General features: G+C 48.4%; 1 protein-coding gene across 3 annotated transcripts in view; it reads left to right on the top strand.

Moving 5' to 3' along the window:
• The window catches only part of TENM3 (teneurin transmembrane protein 3), a 407,467-nt gene that overhangs the window by 371,181 nt on the left and 18,474 nt on the right, over window positions 1–17,812 (top strand). For all 3 annotated transcript variants that reach the window (XM_037055127.1, XM_037055128.1, XM_037055129.1), the window contains 2 exons: window positions 14,391–14,566; window positions 15,798–16,033. In XM_037055127.1, coding sequence (XP_036911022.1) covers window positions 14,391–14,566; window positions 15,798–16,033 — 412 coding nt within the window. The remainder of the gene's footprint in view (window positions 1–14,390; window positions 14,567–15,797; window positions 16,034–17,812) is intronic.

A 17,812-nucleotide genomic window follows, 5' to 3' on the forward strand; every position in this document is an offset into this window, starting at 1 on the left:
CCTAATTATATATGTTTATATAATACCATGTTTTAACAAACCAGTGCTTCGAAAATAACTCTTCTAGTAAAATTAACAGAAATATTATTTTTAAAGCAGTATTTTAGTTAATTTTCCTCCAGATAGCTACAGCAAAGACATGGCTGAAAAGTTTCTAAGAAACATTCATGCATTTTACAAAACAGAAAAAAAAAATGGAGCAGTTAACCAAATTCCGAGTCTTCGTGTCAGAATGACAGACGATCGATTGTCTTCTTCACACACACTCTTGTAATGGGGCCCTGGAAGAGCAAGGGCCACCTCTGCTCCAAGTGACAACCTCTGAAACACTCCAAATATGCAAAAGACGGGAGGGCGTGTCGTCCTGGGGCCGCCCCTGCAAAGCTTGGCGACTCCGACAGCAGCACCTTGGTCTGCATACGCCTGGGGTGGCCAGTGGATAAACTCAGCCTCTGTCTCCACGTGTCAGGGCGTCGCTTCTCACCCCGACAGGATGTGCGAGTCGGTGTGAGGTCTCAGGAGAGATTGCGGGACCCGGCTCCCCTGTCAGACTCCCTGAGGGATTTAGAATCCCAGCAGGCTTTCCTGCACTGGAGTCCTCTTCCTCTCTTTGTAGCGCCGTGTGTCTAATTCAGTCCTTAAGGACTCTCGATGGTTTCATACAGAAGGGATCTGATTGGTCTGACAGTGGTCAGGGTTTTACCGGAACCACCAGGAGATTATGAAAAGAAACACCACTCCCAGCTGAAAACACCTGTGTTCTAGAAGTTACGAGACACCAGCCTCCATAATCAATCGCCTTTCTGCACAAATACCTTGCAGAGAGAAAGTAAACTTTTCAGCCCAAATTCCCACTTGTATGTCTCCGGCTTCCTAGCTAGCCTAGGGTCTAAAAAGCCTTGAGATTAAAGCTTTACAGGATGAGAAACAGATGCAAGAAGACCTGGAATCAACAAATCTGCCAACAGACTAGAGTTACTACAGTTCCCACCAAAGAAATTAAAAGAGAGAACTACCCCAAATGACTTACCTTACGTGTTTTCATTGATTACTTCTCTCAGCACAAACTTCACTCACCATCGGTGGGTCACAGTCTTGCTGAGAGCACAGAATGGAACTGGAAAGTGTTCTATGAAATGCAAACTATTTCACTGACTGTGTGGCCCCCACGACTCCTGGATGTGAGTTGCATATAGAACTCTCCCAATAGCTGTTCATTGAATGAAGGGGTGGAGGAATAAACCAAAATGTAGACAGGTAAGTGTTCATGGAGAAGGGTCTGGTACAACCTGTAGCTGGTTCTTGCCTCGTCTCCCTGGGAAGGAGCCCATGAAAATGCTTGCTTGCTCTCTGAAATAGTCTCTCTACCAGTAGTTGATGTTGAAGATATTAACACTGCCGTTTTTACTGCTAGTTTTTAAAATAACCTTACCTAACCTCACATGCTTAACCTGTTTTAACTTTATGAAATATGGACTTCTTCAGTTGGCCTTATATTAAAATAATTAGCAAAAGTATGAATTTGCATCCATAGCACTTTCTTCGGAGATAGTGGTATTGAGGAGTTGAGGAATGAAGACAGGAAACGTGGTTTTATGCAAATGCAGTTGAACGATGCTGTTGTACCTGGTATCAGAAAGGATCATTCTAGGGAAAGAACGCCTGACTCCCCACCTGAGAGCCTCATCTGTCACCAGTAACATTGGCCAGGGTGACGGTTTAGGATGCGCAGAGTTTAAAGCGCAGAAGCCTGCACTTCATCTTCCCCTGGGCAGCAGTTTCTGTGTGTACTTGGGTGGTGTCCCCATGGTGACAGGTTAGAGCGGTGGCCGGTGCTCTCGGGCGTAGAGCTGGGTGGCGTGATCGGGGGACTGCAGCAGGTGTCAGAATATGCGACCCAGTGAGCGCCGTATGAAGTAGATACCAGCTGGGCTGTAACTCAGCTTTGAAAGCTCTGTGTTAGACAAGTGTGTTCCATGAACTGGATACTTATTCATTACTGACTGAATAAGCCATCTCATCTAGGACTTCCTCTGCCACCAATTGGCTGGGCAGCACATGGGACGTTCGGCCAGCAAGTGGGGTCCCCTTTCGTGATGACGAGGTGACAAGCCTGGTTTCTCTCTGCACTTAGTCTGAGGGACGGTTTCACACTGCTCTTCCTGACATTTAAAGACAGTGATCACATGTTACCATTTCTTAGCGAGAGCAATTCCAAGGAAACCCAAAAGATCTCACCTGCTAGAAATGTATTATTTAAAAGTTCATACCCAAAGCAAAGCCGAAGTTCTCACACTCGTGTGCACACAAAAGAAACCCAGTGTATTGAACTGGGCGGTAGAACAAGTTATTTAATAGTCAATGGCACTTCACCGTTCTGTGCTTGCTCACCCCCGTAAAACACTAACTGTTACGGCGTATCGGAGACTCTTCTGGCTGGCTAAAGAGCGCAGCGTGGGGAAAGCCCACGTGGCGGCTGATTGGTGTGTACCCACCACCAACAGGAATATGTGGAGCTTTCGTATGTGTGAAGCGGACTCAGTGCTCTTCTGCGAGCTACAGTCAGATCTACAGGGCCCATCAGTGCGTGTCAGCTTTCACACATTTAGGCAGGTGTGTATAGGTCTCTGGCTCCTCATTCACGTGCTTTATCGTCCCCCACTCAAGCTCAGTGGTTCCAGAACAAGCTTCTGAGCCCTTTCTCTGTGTGGTGAGTTAACTCTGTGCCCATGGCAAACCCACAGCTCCCACTGACGCGGGCTCTGAGACAGTCAGGGACGGCTCTCGGAGGAGGGGAGGCAGGTGGTGCAGACCGGAGCGCTGCTGCACACTCTCGCAGCACGCTGCAGGCATGGGAATTCAGGCGACTCGGTGGCAGTGAGTCCAAGTTAGACAAATGGGCCCACTCTCGTTGACACTGGGTCCTGTCTGGATAGCCTGACATCAGAGTCACATGGCGTCATGCCTACGTGTGTTGCTGGAAGAGTGTCTGATGTTAGCGAAAGTACAGAGGCGTCTTCCTCCAGCCCTGCACACGCAACCGCTGCAGCCACGTTTCATTGTTATTTCCAGCAGAACTGCGTGGGAAGTACAGCAGCCCGGTTTCCAAATACACACCTGAGGACGCTGCTTGGTCCGCCTCCGTATCATCCCCTTTCTCTTTTTCTCGCTTTCTTCGTGGAAGAAAACATTGCAGATATTAAGAATGATTTTAAAGAGATTTTTATCAGGAAATCACTTAAAATCCTGGGAAATGCTATGGCTGATTTCCATTTTTGCTATTTTGCTGAACTGTTTAATAATTTTGCATTCAATTTTTAACCAGGCTCTGTATTCCCAGGGACATCTGTTCGAAGTGGCTGCTGCCCCTTCCAAATGTCCACCTGGACAGGACTGAAGTGACACCTTTGTCAATACTTGGTTTAAACCAATTTTCTTTTGTAGTCTAGTTTTAAGAAATAATTAGTTCTGTCCTGGTGTCGAAGCAGAAAGGGAAAGAGGGAAATTGTATGTTATTCAGATTATTCCAAAAGACACCAGGAAAAAGCAAAAACCAGATTCGTCAGATGTTCTCAGTAGACCTCAATGTGTAATAAGACATAAAAAATCTCAGCTATTTAGTGTAATTTGCAGGATGTCACTAGTCACACAGCTACATTAACTCCCTCAGTGCATGCCATTGAGCGACGTAATGTTCTAGCTGTGAAAAATCACTCCATAATGGCTCAAGAACGAGTAAGAGCAGTCGGAAAAGCCTTGAATTTCCCCTTGAATCAGTTTGAAAACTGATCACGAAACCGTCTAAATTAGATGGACGCTATGATCGCCTTACACCTGGGGGCCTCAGCGGTTCCCTCACCCAGTGGTTGCCAGCTGATTCCTGCCAAGACTAAGTCACTCACACCAGCCAGGTGAGCGGATTGGTTGGTAACAGGGCAAGAAAGTTACACGTTGGCAACGAGTGTAAGGGGACCTTGTGTGTTGTTGTTGTTGTCGTTGTTTGTTGTCGTTGTTTTACAATCACAGAACTGAAGATGGGCAATTGGTGTTTTCCGGAGACTGTCCGCATCTCTGGCTCAATCCTACGATCTCCAACTACAAGCGCCGTCAGCACCCCTCGCTTCTCGCGACCCTAATCCTCAGCCCTTTGCCCGGGGCCCTGGAGGTCCCGGGAGGCCTGGACACTACCGCTACAGGACTGATGTGGACACTGCTCTTTTCCGACCTCTCTCCCGGCGTTGGGGGATCCCATTTCTCCCCACCCTGCACATCTCATAGACGCAGAACTTGGGAGAAACGGTGGTATACAGAAATACCACCATGTAAATGGCTAAACACTCGGTTTGGTTCCCTTTAAATCTATTTTTAAGAATTTGAGTGTTATGTAAATTAAGATGTTGTTAAATCTCTGGGCATTTTACGGAAACTTGGTATAAGAACCACAGGCTAAGAAATCTTGTAGTTTGTCTACGGAACTGTTAATTAATTTAAGTATTTAATGAATATGTGTCAAGCACCCACTAGAAGAAAGACCTCACTGTGGGTTGATGCAGAAAAGGAGGGAAGGGACCCCAGTGCTTCTAAAGGCAAACGGAAGCCTCCCTGAACTTAGAAGAAAGCTCTTTCTCCACGGGTGATGTTTTTAAGCTGAATCAGTTCGTTTTCGTAACAACAGAACGATTACAAGAATGTTACAGTCTGGAAGACAGAGTGGCTGAGGATCTGAATGCACCGGGCATTTCCGACAGAAACCCAGCGACAGGATGACTCAACCTTACAGGTTTTAGACCTACAGGAGCGAGTTGACTCCGTGGTCATGTATAATCTAAAGCTGGTGGGAAAGGTTGTATTTCCCCCTCCGTGCTCACATCTGCGTGTGCGCACCCCAGGGGAGATTAGTTCATTCGTGCCTTCTTAATTGAATCAAGATCTCTGGTTTTTCGACTTAATTTTTTAAATATATTTTATTGATTATACCATTGAAGTTGTTCTATTCCCCCCTTCATTCCCCTCCACCCGGCACACCCCCTCACCCCCTTTAGTTTATGACCATGTGTCTCAAGTTCTTTAGATTCTATATTTCCCCTACTATTCTTGCCCTCCCCCTATCTATTTTCTACCTACTGTCTATGCTATTTTCTGTACCTTCTCCCCTCTCTCCTCCTCCTACTCCCCTGTTGCTAACCCTCCATGTGATCTCCATTTCTATGGTTCCGATCCTGATCTAGCTGTCCTCTTGGTTTGCTTTTGTTTTAGGTGTGGTTGTTAATAACTGTGAGTTTGCTGTCCTTTCACTGTTCATATTTTTTATCTTCTTTTCCTTAGATAAGTCCCTTTAACATTTCATATAATAAGGGCTTGGTGATGATGAACTCCCTGAATTTGACCTTATCTGAGAAGCACTTTATCTTTCCTTCCATTCTAAATGAAAGTTTTGCTGGATAAAGCAATCTTGGCTGTAGGTCTTTGGATTTCATGACTTGGAATACTTCTTTCCAGCCCCTTCTTGCCTGTAAGGTCTCTTTTGAGAAATCTGCTGAAAGTCTGATGGGAACTCATTTGTAGGTGACTGTCCCCTTATCTCTTGCTCCTTCTAGGATTCTCTCCTTCATTTTAATCTTGGGTCGACTTAATTTTTAACGTGCACTGCATTCTCCCTAACACAAGGGAGTGCTCAGAGGCATGGTGAGTCCCATTTGGGACAAGTCCAGGTCACACCAGCCCCCAGGGAGGGACTTTTTCCAAAAGCAGTTGTGCTGCTGTCTGAATGAGAGTCTTGAAGAAGTGTCACATTGCAAAGGCACCCTGCCTGGCAAATTATTCGATTATTTCACCCCTCCTCAGAGTGGATAAGCTGGGTGCTGCATCCGTGCCCTTGGGTCCTGTGGCATCGCCCGTTCCCCCACGAGTTCCCTAGCATCCATCTCTTCACTCACTCAGTCATTCAGTCAGGAGTCTGCTCTGTGCCAGGCGCTGATGCTGGAGGCTGGAGATGGCGGGGAGCTAGAGGACGCATCCCGCCGTTCCCGGAGCTCAGGGCCCAGTGAGGGAGATAGAGGAGAAAATCATGACAACGTAAAATGCGGAGACAGGGCTGCTGAATGCACGGGGAGGGTGGGAGGGTGGGGAGAGGCAGGAGGTGAGAATACTCCCCAAGGGGGTAAAAATGTAAGCTGAGTCTTAAGAGGTATGAAGGACAGTTAGCAAGCAGAGAGCGAGTGTTCTAGAAGACAGCACTTCCAGGAGGCAGAGCATGGCTGGTTTTGGAGAGAACCAGGGGCCTGGGATGTGTGTGGGGAGGGGGAAGTGAGAATGGGGCTGGGGGGAGCCTTGTTCCTATCAGGAGAGCTTTGCTGCCCGGTCTGCAGGTCTTCCATCTGGGCCCACAGGCGGCCGCTGGTGAAGGAAGCAGCAGGACCTGTCTGGGACCATACAAGGCTGCATTCAGTGGAGAAAAGCACAAGGCGTCAGAGGGGGCAGTGGGGTTAGGGGAGCATAGACCTAGTTAGTGAACGAGGGCCTGAGTGGGGGGTGGGCACTGAGATTAACAAGAAGGAAGTTGATGCCTCCTTAGGAAATGAAATGCAACCTGGCCAGTGAAGGCAGGAGCCGGTGAGTGAGAATGAATGAAGGAGGACGCCCTGGCTTAGGTGACTTAGTGGACAGGGCAATACAGCCAAGAGCAGGTTGGCAGGTGAGTGCAGATTTAGACACTGCGAATTTGCGGTTACCCCAGTCCAGTCTAGCATTCCTTCCAAACGGCTGCTGAGAACCCAGGAGATGCCGATTCTAGAGATGTGTATGTATGTATGGGCTGTGGGAAGCACTGAAGCCGTGAGGGGGAGTGGGTCGCACTGGAGAGGAATGCAAGATATCTAGTTATAAGGGGAAAGTGTGCAAATGTGAATTTACAAACTGGAGTTTCCCATGACTTAGTACTGAAGCTGGTACCCGTGTTGATACTTCAGGGTCCACCTTCTGGTACTGGATCCTGCACCCTAAGGTTTTTGAAAACTTCGAATCTGTGATTCCTCTTATATATGACATCAATTTCTGTGTTTTCCCCCTTTTTACCCCCTTCTGCTTTTTAACTGCCTAAGGTTAACCATTCATCTGCTTTCCCACACTCCTGACACTTGGCAGAAAGAATATTCATTGTCTTGGAAGAAAATACTGACTTTCTCTCTTCAAGCTTGTGAATAGACCACATTTTCATCTAAACACTGTTTCATCTTGGGTTCGGAATCCATCCACTGCAGCCACTAACTTTACTTCCAGTTTTTTCGCATCCAGCTCAGTTTTCCACGTCACCGACCTTCCGTTAGTTCCTTGGAACCACTTTCTGTCTGGTCCCCATCCGGCCTCTTCTCTGACGGGCCGACTAGAAAGGGCACTTGGAACTGAAGGCCTGGGTCCCCGCCCTACCTTGGGCACTTACCCTTGTGAGACCCGGCCAGTCACAGCACCTCCAGAACGTGGCGCCCTCCCCTGTAACATGGAAGACTTTTTAATAATGAACAATCTCTTCCTATTCTAAAAAATCTGCGATTCTGTCATTTCTCCCCAACTTTTCACAGGCCCCTGCCAAAGCTTATTTCAAAAGAAACGTTATTTAACAAATTATCAAATTTCCTTTGCTGAAATAGTTAGCTGCATTGTGTTTCTGTCATACCTAATAATATTTTTTCTGTTATGCCCATACTAGTAATAGCAACTTAAAATAATGAGTTGGATTTCTCTTTCTAGATGGGCTTCCTACTTTTTTATTTAAACCTTTCCAACTTGCTGTAAATGTCCGCACCCCCTTCGTGTTGTCACTCACTGCACTGCACTTTCCCGGGGGCATTCCGCGTATGAGAGAACACGGGCCAGCGCACACAAAGAGGAAGACAAAAGAGAAAGATGTGTTCATCCTCTGAGCACTTCAGGGCCCCTGGGAATAAATCCAGGAGAATGCGGGTGTGCATAGTTCTGTTTTACAGATATTTTTGGAGCAAAAATCTCCCTCGGCTTCAGCTGTCCAGCTAAAGTCGACACTTCGGGACCTGCCCAAGACTCGTTCCCTAAACGAATAAGATGCATCCTGCTCATGTCTACCCTCCTCAGTCAAGAAACAAAAATTTTAAATGACGTACCTATGCCCCTTCTCAGAACCAGAGGCATAGTCCAGACTCTTTCAAACCCCAGACGGAACTAATTCTGGAAGGTCCTGACTAGAGGCCTCTTTCGCAAGGCCTGTGAATTTCAGAGCTGGGCTGGTCGCTCTGTGCCTTCTCTCTGATGCGGTAATGGCTGTGAAGAGACACTGGGTCACTTTTTTGGAATTTGATCTTGAATAAGATATGTCTGTGACCGTCTATCACTAGACGCAATGTTCAGAGAAAGGGCTGGAGCGGACGTGAGGGAGGCAGGAGCCATCCTCGTCTGTGGTCCTGAACTCCTGGGACCGGGGCTGTTGGAAAGGGAGACTAGTGCCTGGAACTGCAGCTCCCGCCCTTTCTGGTTTTACGGAGCCGACCTGGGCCGACCTGGCCTGTCAGCAAGTCCCCAGACAGAACCGCAAGAGCCGCACCTCTCCCCAACCCTGACCCCGTGCAGGTCTGACCTTTGCCCCTAAGATCCTCTCCACACTTGGGATGGAAATCACATAACATAATACATTCTCTGTCTGCATTTTTTCTGTCTTCTTTGGTGACATACAGGTAGCAGCCAACAGAGTGCCCAGCTGAACCCGTGACTCGGGTTGGTTGGTTGCTCTACTTACCTTAATGATGGACGCATTTGGCATATTCTCCCTAGAACATTGTTTCCGGGTATTTCCTACTGACAACATCACTGCAGAATTGAAAGAAATTATGATTTGTCCACGAGATCATTGTCAAGATACATGAATCTCAGATTCATTCCTAGAACGCTTTGGTGTAAATTCTTCTGAAATTACTGTTACAGATCCCGGAATTGCTCTCCAGGGTCCAACCCAGCCCACTGTGTTTAAATCAGGTTCTGTGGCGCCCATCCTTCCTCACGCATGCGGATCAAATGCGTGATGGATGCGTGTTTTTGTCATGATGGGTTAGCGTGTCCTACTGTACCACAATGACAGACAAGAGGTGGTGACACGTTAGCATTGTGAAAAACGCACTGCTAAACAGAAGGCAAGATGGAGGGGATGTTTTATTTTGGGGGGGTGGATATCACTGGCTGTTAAACTGAAGGAACTTTGAACCTGAGGACCACAGACAGAAGACAAGGTTATTGCTCTGTGCAGAGGGGACAGTGGCAGGGGAAGCCTCGGTGAGTCTCTCGTGGGAGTCCTTCCTTTGGGCCAAGTCGGCAAGCAGATGGATGTACACCAACTAAGCAGCTCTCTGAGCAGCTTATTCTGGGCTGGGGAAGGCACAGAAGGACCATGATCCCAACCAGAAGCCTCTAGAATGTACCCAAACCCAAATCCGCTGCTGTCTTCCCTTCTCAGAACCGACCATGTTGCCTGGAGGAACCAGTGCCCACACGTACGTTGGCCTGGCTCTCGCTGGCCCTGCTGTAGGGAACGGAGGAGGGGTTGGGAGAGGGGCATCGCCAGGGCTGTAGGAGTCAACGCGTGCATCTGTCTCGTTTTTCAGACAGTCCGATGCGGCGTGAGGCTGCACTGGGCGCCTACAAAAACACGCATTCCCCCGCCTCTCCAGAGTCAGAATTTGTTCTCATCTCTGGTTCACTGGCTTCTCTACAGCCCTGCTCTGGTTCACACAGATTTTCTCAACAACAGAAGATGATGTTAAAAACATAAGGTTTGATCAAAGGAGCCATTTGATGGGGAAGCACTGAAGACAATAAATCATGCCATTGTTGGGTTTTAAAGACAGTTTTGGGGACAGGCAGACCGTGGCCCCTTGAATGTGTTTGCAGTATCAACAGCCTATGGACATTTGCCGGGGACCATGCGAGCAGGTCGATTACCTCTCGGGAGAGGAGGATTGTCGGAGTGGTGTTTCCAAAGATTCAGACCGTCTGGGGAGCGGCAAAAGACCCGCTTTGAATCTAGAGCAGCTGTGGGAAGGGGGAGATGAACATCTGGAACGTTATGAAGAGTAAAGTGAGGAGTTAGGAACTCGGTGTCTGCGAGGGGAGAGAGGAGATTGCGCATCAGGACCAGCTCAGCGTTTTCGGCTGAGTGAGGCTGAAGCGCTGATCTCCGGGGCATTCGTCCATAATCCCACTGCTTAGGAAACTTGAAAAGACGCTTTAAAATACACCACAAAAGGCTGAAACAGCAAGTCTAGGCAAAAAAAAAAAAAAAAGCCCACAATCACAATTAGAGACAAAAAGATGAACATCACATCAAATCGGAGCGTCCATCCCATCAGTGACCGAGCAGAGGGTCGCCCAGCGCCCGGGGGAGTTTGTCTTTTCCAGCGAGAGTCCTTTGGGGGGGGGGGTCCTGCGGTGCAGAAAGAATGGGCTATGTTTCCCATTGGAATCTAGGAGGCCAAGGCCGCAGGGTGGGGGGAATGGAGTTGACTGTTCTCTTCAAATTCCCTGGAGCCTAGTGCATTCACTGTCAAGTCACAAAGCTCATGAAAGAAAAGGACGCTCCCACAGAAGAGCTGGGCAGGACTGGTTTATGCCAAGGCCAGCGAGGTTCAGCAAAGCCACAAACTCGCTCAGAAGCAGGGAATGTGCACCCGAAGGCTCCAGTGTGTCAAGAGGATAGTTGGACATTGGCTGGTGCGTTGTGTTTCTTAGTCCAGGTCAAGAAGGGGTCACCTGGCATTTCCAAATGTACCGGGAAGCTGCCCTTGACCCCTTGTCTTCACTCCCTCCCTTATCCAGAGTCTCCTGGAAACTCTAATGTCCTCGTCCACCTGACTTTCGTCTCTCTGGACGTAGGTGCTAATCTGTGAAAAAGTTTTCACTGAAATGGAAAAAAAAGTGATGATGTGTGGGATTTTTTTCATAAAGTTGTACTTATTTCTTGGAAAGAACTCTCTCACCTAGAAGTTCAGTCCTTTCTATCTTTGATCTGTCTGTACAGCCTTTTTTTATGATGGAGGTAACAGTTAATCATTTTTTAATTTAAACTCCCTGTGTTGGTCCCTGATTTTTTTTTTCTTGGAGTATAAAATCGGCAAGTCTGAGAGGCACTCGGTGATCAACCTGTCACCTCCCCCCTGGGCCCCTGGAACACCTCGGTCATTGGCCTGACTGAACCCTGGCTTTCTCCCTGACAGTGTTCTTCAGCTCCCACAGTCCCCAGTGATGAAGCCCACCCAGCGCCTCCCCGTGCTGTGTCATGGACTCCGTGGGCTCCAGCTGGACTCGTCCACCCCCTTCCATAGTTACTTCGGACCTTCCCTCTGTGTCTTCCTGACTGCGTTGCTGTCCCACGCCCCCTCTGCTGGTCTCAGTCCCTCATCCATGCCAAGGCTTGGCTTAGATCCCCAGCTGGAGGGGGCTCCGCCCTGGCTGCCCCCCTGCACTGCGGGCACCCTGAGGGCCCTCCCCACCCCACTCGTTTTCAGGTGAATGGCTTCCTTCCCCATCCGACTCCTACACTCTTTGTGTCCACAGTCTCCTCGCCCTGTAACCTCATTAAGAGACGGTTAGATGACCGGCCAGGCAGAGGCTCTGAGGGGCCTCACGCCGGGGCTGCTGGTCGGGCCGCCTGGTGTGTGCACTTGAGCCCCACTGGTGCCTTAACTCAGATTCAGCCGCTGCTCAGAAAGGCAAATGCCGAACCCGCAGGGCTGGACTGTGTCTCTGGGCCGCGAGGATCCCAGCTCACCCCTCTGTCATTCTCACTGCACCGCCTGCAAAGGTTGCTCGGGTTTTCATTTCCCAAAGGGCCCAAGGCTGATCCATGGCAGCTGAGCGCTCAGCACCCTGTGTTCTGTGCAGAGCACTCGGCTTCCTGTGATAGGGGTGCTCGCTGCCCAGCAGGACAGAGGCACCCGGTGAGCCCGTGAGCACAGGTGAGAGAGGAAGTGCTGTCTGCAGGAGAAAGGTGACCTTCGCTGTAGACGGAATGGAGCTAGAAAACACGAACCTGCAAAAGCGTCGAGGGGGGACAGGTGAGTGGCGGCAGTGACAGGGGTCAGCAGAGCGCTGGCAGCTGGCAACGTCCGCAGGAGTTCTCCGCCACGACCCAAGCTCTGATTTACACAAGGCCGGTGGCCTGGCATCCGGCATGTGGACTTCCACGCGTGGCCCAGTCATGAGACGCAACCCGAGCGTGACCAAGCCACCCGGCCACGTCACATTTTCATTTTTCCGCCCATACGGCGGGGACGGGAGAAGGCAGCGCCGAACTCCCTTTTACAAAGGAGCATTCAAAAGGATGGCAGTTACTTCGAAACACAGTAACATGATTCCTCACTGCACTAGGAGAAACGTCACGGGGTGTGAGAAATATGCCCAGGTTGAAGTGCAGGCCGCTTTTATCAGGAATCCTGTGTAAATGAACCTAATGCCCATTTGCTTCTTCAGGAGCAGCAACTTCCTCCTGGAAGCAACAGCAGCAATAATGGTGCTGGGCTTCTTCTTGGGGGGTTGGGGGGGGGCCATGGGGAGGGGCGAGTCTGCTGTTTTATTTCAGCTCTGCCTTTTGTGGTCCCAAACCGTGATGGTGCTTCAAGGCGCCCTTTCTCTCTGTTTCTCCATCTCGCGCTGCTCTCTCGGAGAGCCAGGCCCTGCCGAGGGCTGAGCGGCACAGCAAACCCTCAGAACTAGTTGGTCAACCCCATGATCTAGCAGACACCGTCCCTGCTGAGTGAGCGGGACCCACTGGTCACTGGGCCTGAACAGATCTCAGTGTTTGTCCTCCCGCCCGTCTCCCCACCCGTCTCCGCTCCTGTCTCCACCGTGACATTGCCCTTGCTGAGTCTTCTCTATGACCTAGAACCTCCTCCTAATTGTTGACCACAGGTGTGAAAGCTCATTTTTCACTCTCTCGTGGCCCTCCGTCCTTTCATAACAAAATAGTACTGAAGTACTTTGTGTTCCTCTTTATCCCCTTGTGGCCCCGTATTTATCCCTTCTGTTAAGATAGTCTTCACTTTTTCCTTCCCTGGTGACCTCTTTCTCTGTGAAGATGCTCTCTGTACTAGCACCGTGTCTGGGCTGACTTGAGCCGGGCTTGGTTCAGGGCTCTAGGCCCCTTGGGCCTTTTAGTAACGAAGCAGCCTTCATATCCATCTGAAATCCGGCCGTAAGTATGCTGTTGTCCCAAGGAAGTTCCCTGGTTTCTCACCCACAATTTGCATTTCTTTTTCTTTCTTCAAACCACATGGTCATTTCTGAAATGTCCTCTGGTGCTACCGCAAATGGGAAAGTCACTGAAAAATCCGTTCTTGAATGAAGTGTTGTGTCTGTCATGCACAGTGATGACTATGGGACAGCTTCTTAAAATATATCTTAACATTTTGCCCTGGCTGGTGTGGCTCAGTGGATTGAACACTGACCAACAAACCAAAGGATCGCAGTTCGATTCCCAGTCAGGGCACATGCCTGGGTTACCGACCAGGTCCCCAGCTGGGGGCACACGAGAGGCAACCACACATTGATGGTTCTCTCCCCCTTTCTCCCTCCCTTGCCCTCTCTCTAAACATAAAATCTTTTAAAAAATAAACTATTCTTAACATGTAGATATATCATATGCTAAAAAAGTAAGTATAATAAAAAAGTAAGTATAATAAATTAAGTGTCAGTAAATACTACATCTCGTTTCAGTACACATAATAAATTACCATTCATAACACCGCCCAACCCTACGCTGTCAGTGTGGACAAAATAGGGGATCACTGTCCCAACCAGCCTTTACGTCCCAATTTGCCATTATAAAAGATGTCCATCACCGAGAAATAAAGTCCTTAAAAGAGTTTGTTTATTAATTTGTTAAGGACGTCTCAAGGTGCTAAAAGAGGACGTTTGACTACGCAGCGACACGCGTGCATGCGTGCACGCTGCTTTACACAGTCACGTGCGTGTTCGTGTTGCACTGCTGTGAAGAGCAGAAGTGGGCGAAACTTTCACGTGACAGTGAATTCAGTCTCCTTCAAGGAAAATATGGGCAAAAAGGAAGGAATTTCACATCAGCAAACACGTTCCCTTTGAAACAGCAAATTACACGTGCAGGGGTGCCGGGCACACTTCAAAGGACCGTGCGCTGAGGAGGAGAGCTAGTCTGTTTACTCTCGCGGTCACCGGTGAGGTTTTTCTATGTTAAACAGCCTTTGATGACTTCAAAGCATGTTTGAAGTCTCCAGTCTGCATAGCTCTTGCACAAAGACAAATAGCCTTCCAATATTGTGCGGCTGATGTTGCGATGCATTATATTATGAGGAGAGCCTGCCATTCTCTGTATAACACGGAGTCAATGCCTTTGTGTTCAGCTACGACAGCGAAGGTCGCCTGACCAACGTCACCTTTCCAACCGGAGTTGTCACAAACCTTCACGGCGACATGGACAAGGCTATTACAGTGGACCTGGAGTCATCCAGCCGAGAAGAGGACGTCAGCATCACTTCCAATCTGTCCTCGATTGATTCCTTCTACACCATGGTTCAAGGTAAACCCCAAAAGTGTAGTCTTAAACTGATCGTTTGACACTGGAACCCAGATAGAATGTGGCACCCCCATTTTCTAAGGCGAACCGGAGGGTGTGGTGAAATATAAACCTCTGAAGATACCTATGACATAGTCTAATGTCCACATGTAATGTTTGTTGAGTTATATACACATATTATAAAGTTACAGAATATATAAAACTAAACGTTAACCCTGAAATAGTGATGATTTTTATTCCCACTTAATGAAACTACTTAATTGCCACTCTTCACATGCATCATCAGACCCTTTTTGATGATGTCATCCACACTGGCCCAGGAATCTGTGCGACGCAGTCGCCGGGAGTTTGATCCCGACTGCAAAGACCCATCTGTGGAACATGGGGACTTTGCGTGTCTGCATTCTGGAGGCACATATGTCCGGTGTCCCCATGATGGGGCCCCCTGTTGCACCCCTTTCTCAAGTCATCCCGAAAAAGCTTGTCTCCAATGGCATTTGCAATTGTGAGCTTGTGGCCCTAAAATTAATTGCCAAATCTGAGTTAACCTTGTTGGAATCTTTTTTTTTTCACTTTACAATTCTGTCCAGTAATCTCCACAGTCATCTAAAATTAGCAGTGCTGGAATCCAGTTATTCTTCGAGTGGTCCTGTGTTACACAAGCCTTTTAAGCTGAAGCAGCAGCCTTCAGTTTTATATGAAAGTGTTTTTTGTGCCAAATGTAAGATGACTGGGTTTTTTAGTCAGTTTCAGGAGGGATATCACCTTATATTTTGAGTACAAAAGGTAGAGATATTAAATCTTTTCAGAAGTTCTTTGATAAAAGATACAGGGATGGGGGAGGGGTGAGTTTTCTAGAGATTGGAGGTGACATGCTGGCCTCCAAAAAGGCACATACTTGGCTCTTTGCAAAACATTTACTGCGTTGCCCCTAGAGGGTGGGCCTTCATTCATTTTGTCACGCAAAGGAGAAAAAGAAATCTATCAAGATGGAAAAGGGCTCTAAATTTCCCTAAAATTTTCCCTTAAAATAGTCAGCCGAACCTGTTACAGCCCGAAATGCCAGAAATCATGGTTGTTCTAACATTTTCTAAGAAGACATCATTAGGCGTTTTCCATTTCCTTATAAATGAAATTCAGTCGGCACCTTACAAATCCACATCATTCTAACTGCGCAGCCGACAGAGTGTTAATCCGTGTTGGTGGTTCGTGTTCTCTGCTCCCTGTTCTGCAGACCAGCTGAGGAGCAGCTTCCAGATCGGCTATGACGGCTCCCTGCGGGTCATCTACGCCAGCGGCCTCGACTCGCACTACCAGACGGAGCCGCACGTGCTGGCGGGCACCGCCAACCCAACCGTCGCCAAAAGGAACATGACGCTTCCCGGTGAAAATGGTCAGAACCTGGTGGAATGGAGATTCCGAAAGGAGCAAGCCCAAGGAAAAGTCAATGTCTTCGGTCGAAAGCTTAGGGTAAGTAAGTGTCAAGAGAGCAGGTGACAACCGCCAGTCAACCGTGTCCGTGTCCTGTAGAGGACTGTCCCTGAGAGCCGATCCCAGACTCATCTCCTGCCCACCCTCATCTGTCTGACGCCGCACTCAGTTCTGTGTGACCTCTAGCTAACCATCACGCCATCACAGCATTCATAATAAAAGCCACTAGTTGAGAAAGGGGTTTTCTCAATGTATTGATGATTAAAAATAATTCTACCTGGGGAAATTAGGGAATGGCACGTAGCACAATCTCAGATAGCCTTGATATCAGTTGATTCTTATTTTACTAATGTTATCTTTAAAAGCTTACACTTTTCCTTTACTCACTCAGGACAATGGCTTCCGAATGTGGGGATGGAGGTAATTAAGGATTGGCTTAAATACTGAAGGTTTTCCAAATCATCAAGGTGCATATTGAAAGCGATGGGCTGGGCTTTGGAAGGTGGATTATTCCTGTGCTTTCTCAATGTTTTTAAAGAACAGGTGGGGCAGAGAGAAGAGTACCTGTGTCAGAACCCAAGTGCTTCTGCTCACTCTGGGTTTATGTCACTCTTGCAAGCACTGTAGCGATATTTCTGATGACGCTGGCATACTTCATCTTTGAGACGTGCTCTCTGCGTCACCTTGTTGGGTGTTTGTTCTCTCCGTTCCACACTGAAGAGCCAAATGGATCAATTTGACACCAATTTCGTACTCAATCTAAGACTACATAGATTAACTCCTAAAACACAGGTGACAAGAAAACCACCTTCAGACCACTCCTAAAATTACTTTCCTTGCCATCAAACAACAGCACCTAAAATCAGAGAGAGAAAACAAAATACAGAGCATACCATAAATGTCCTTTTTTTCCCTGCACCAAACATAGTTAAATGGTTATTATAACCGTCCAACACTATTTACCTTGACAAACCTTCAGGGTAAAAAAAACAGCTACTATTTACTGTCTCTGACTACTTCTGACAAATAGGAATGAAGAAAACAAGAATCAGTAGATCAAATACATATTGTATACACTTTATGGGTTATATTGTGATTCCACCTCAACTGCAAGGCAGGTGGTTGGGGCTCTGAACACGTGGTCATCTAGAACCAGTGCCATGTGTGTGCTCCCACCCGACCCGTACCCCAGGCTGTCCAAGCTGGGCACCTGAGGTCCAGCCCCTGGGGTCAGGGGCCTGGCAGGCAGGAGCTGGGAAGACCAGAGAGGGGCTGGGTCAGTGAGCAGAATAAGAAGAAAAAGCAATAGAGCACTGGGGAGGGGGGGCAGGGTTGGGGTTGAAGATAGAGGGACAGACAAGAAGGTAGAAGGACAGACAAGAAGGCAGAGGGACAGACAAGAAGGCAGGCTCAGCCTTGCTCCAGGTCACTTAGCCAGGGTCCCGGACTGTGGCCACCATTGACTCTAGCTGCTGCCTTTTCTTCCGCTGACCCCAGGGCTCGGCAGCTGCCTACATCCCTCTCTGCTTCCACAACCTACTGCTCCTTCCAGGACCCCTGCCTCCTTGGGCCATGGCAGACTAGAAGCCAGTGCAAGGCTTTATCTTACTCAGATGTCCCTAAAGCAGGCATGGTACACACACACACACACACCCCCAGAGTCTCAGTCACAGGACTGACCTCCTCAGAAGACGCAACGACACCGCTCACAGAGGTGCTCCTCGTTCTGCACCCCAAAGACACAGCCCTGAACTCAAAAACCATGGGTTCTAGACCGGCCTCCGCTTTTTATTCATGATAAACCCTCTGGGAAGGTCA

This window comes from Sturnira hondurensis, unplaced genomic scaffold (genome assembly GCF_014824575.4).
Source record: "Sturnira hondurensis isolate 20B ecotype Veracruz unplaced genomic scaffold, ASM1482457v3 Scaffold0008640, whole genome shotgun sequence".
In the NCBI taxonomy this organism is placed as follows: Eukaryota; Metazoa; Chordata; class Mammalia; order Chiroptera; family Phyllostomidae; genus Sturnira; species Sturnira hondurensis.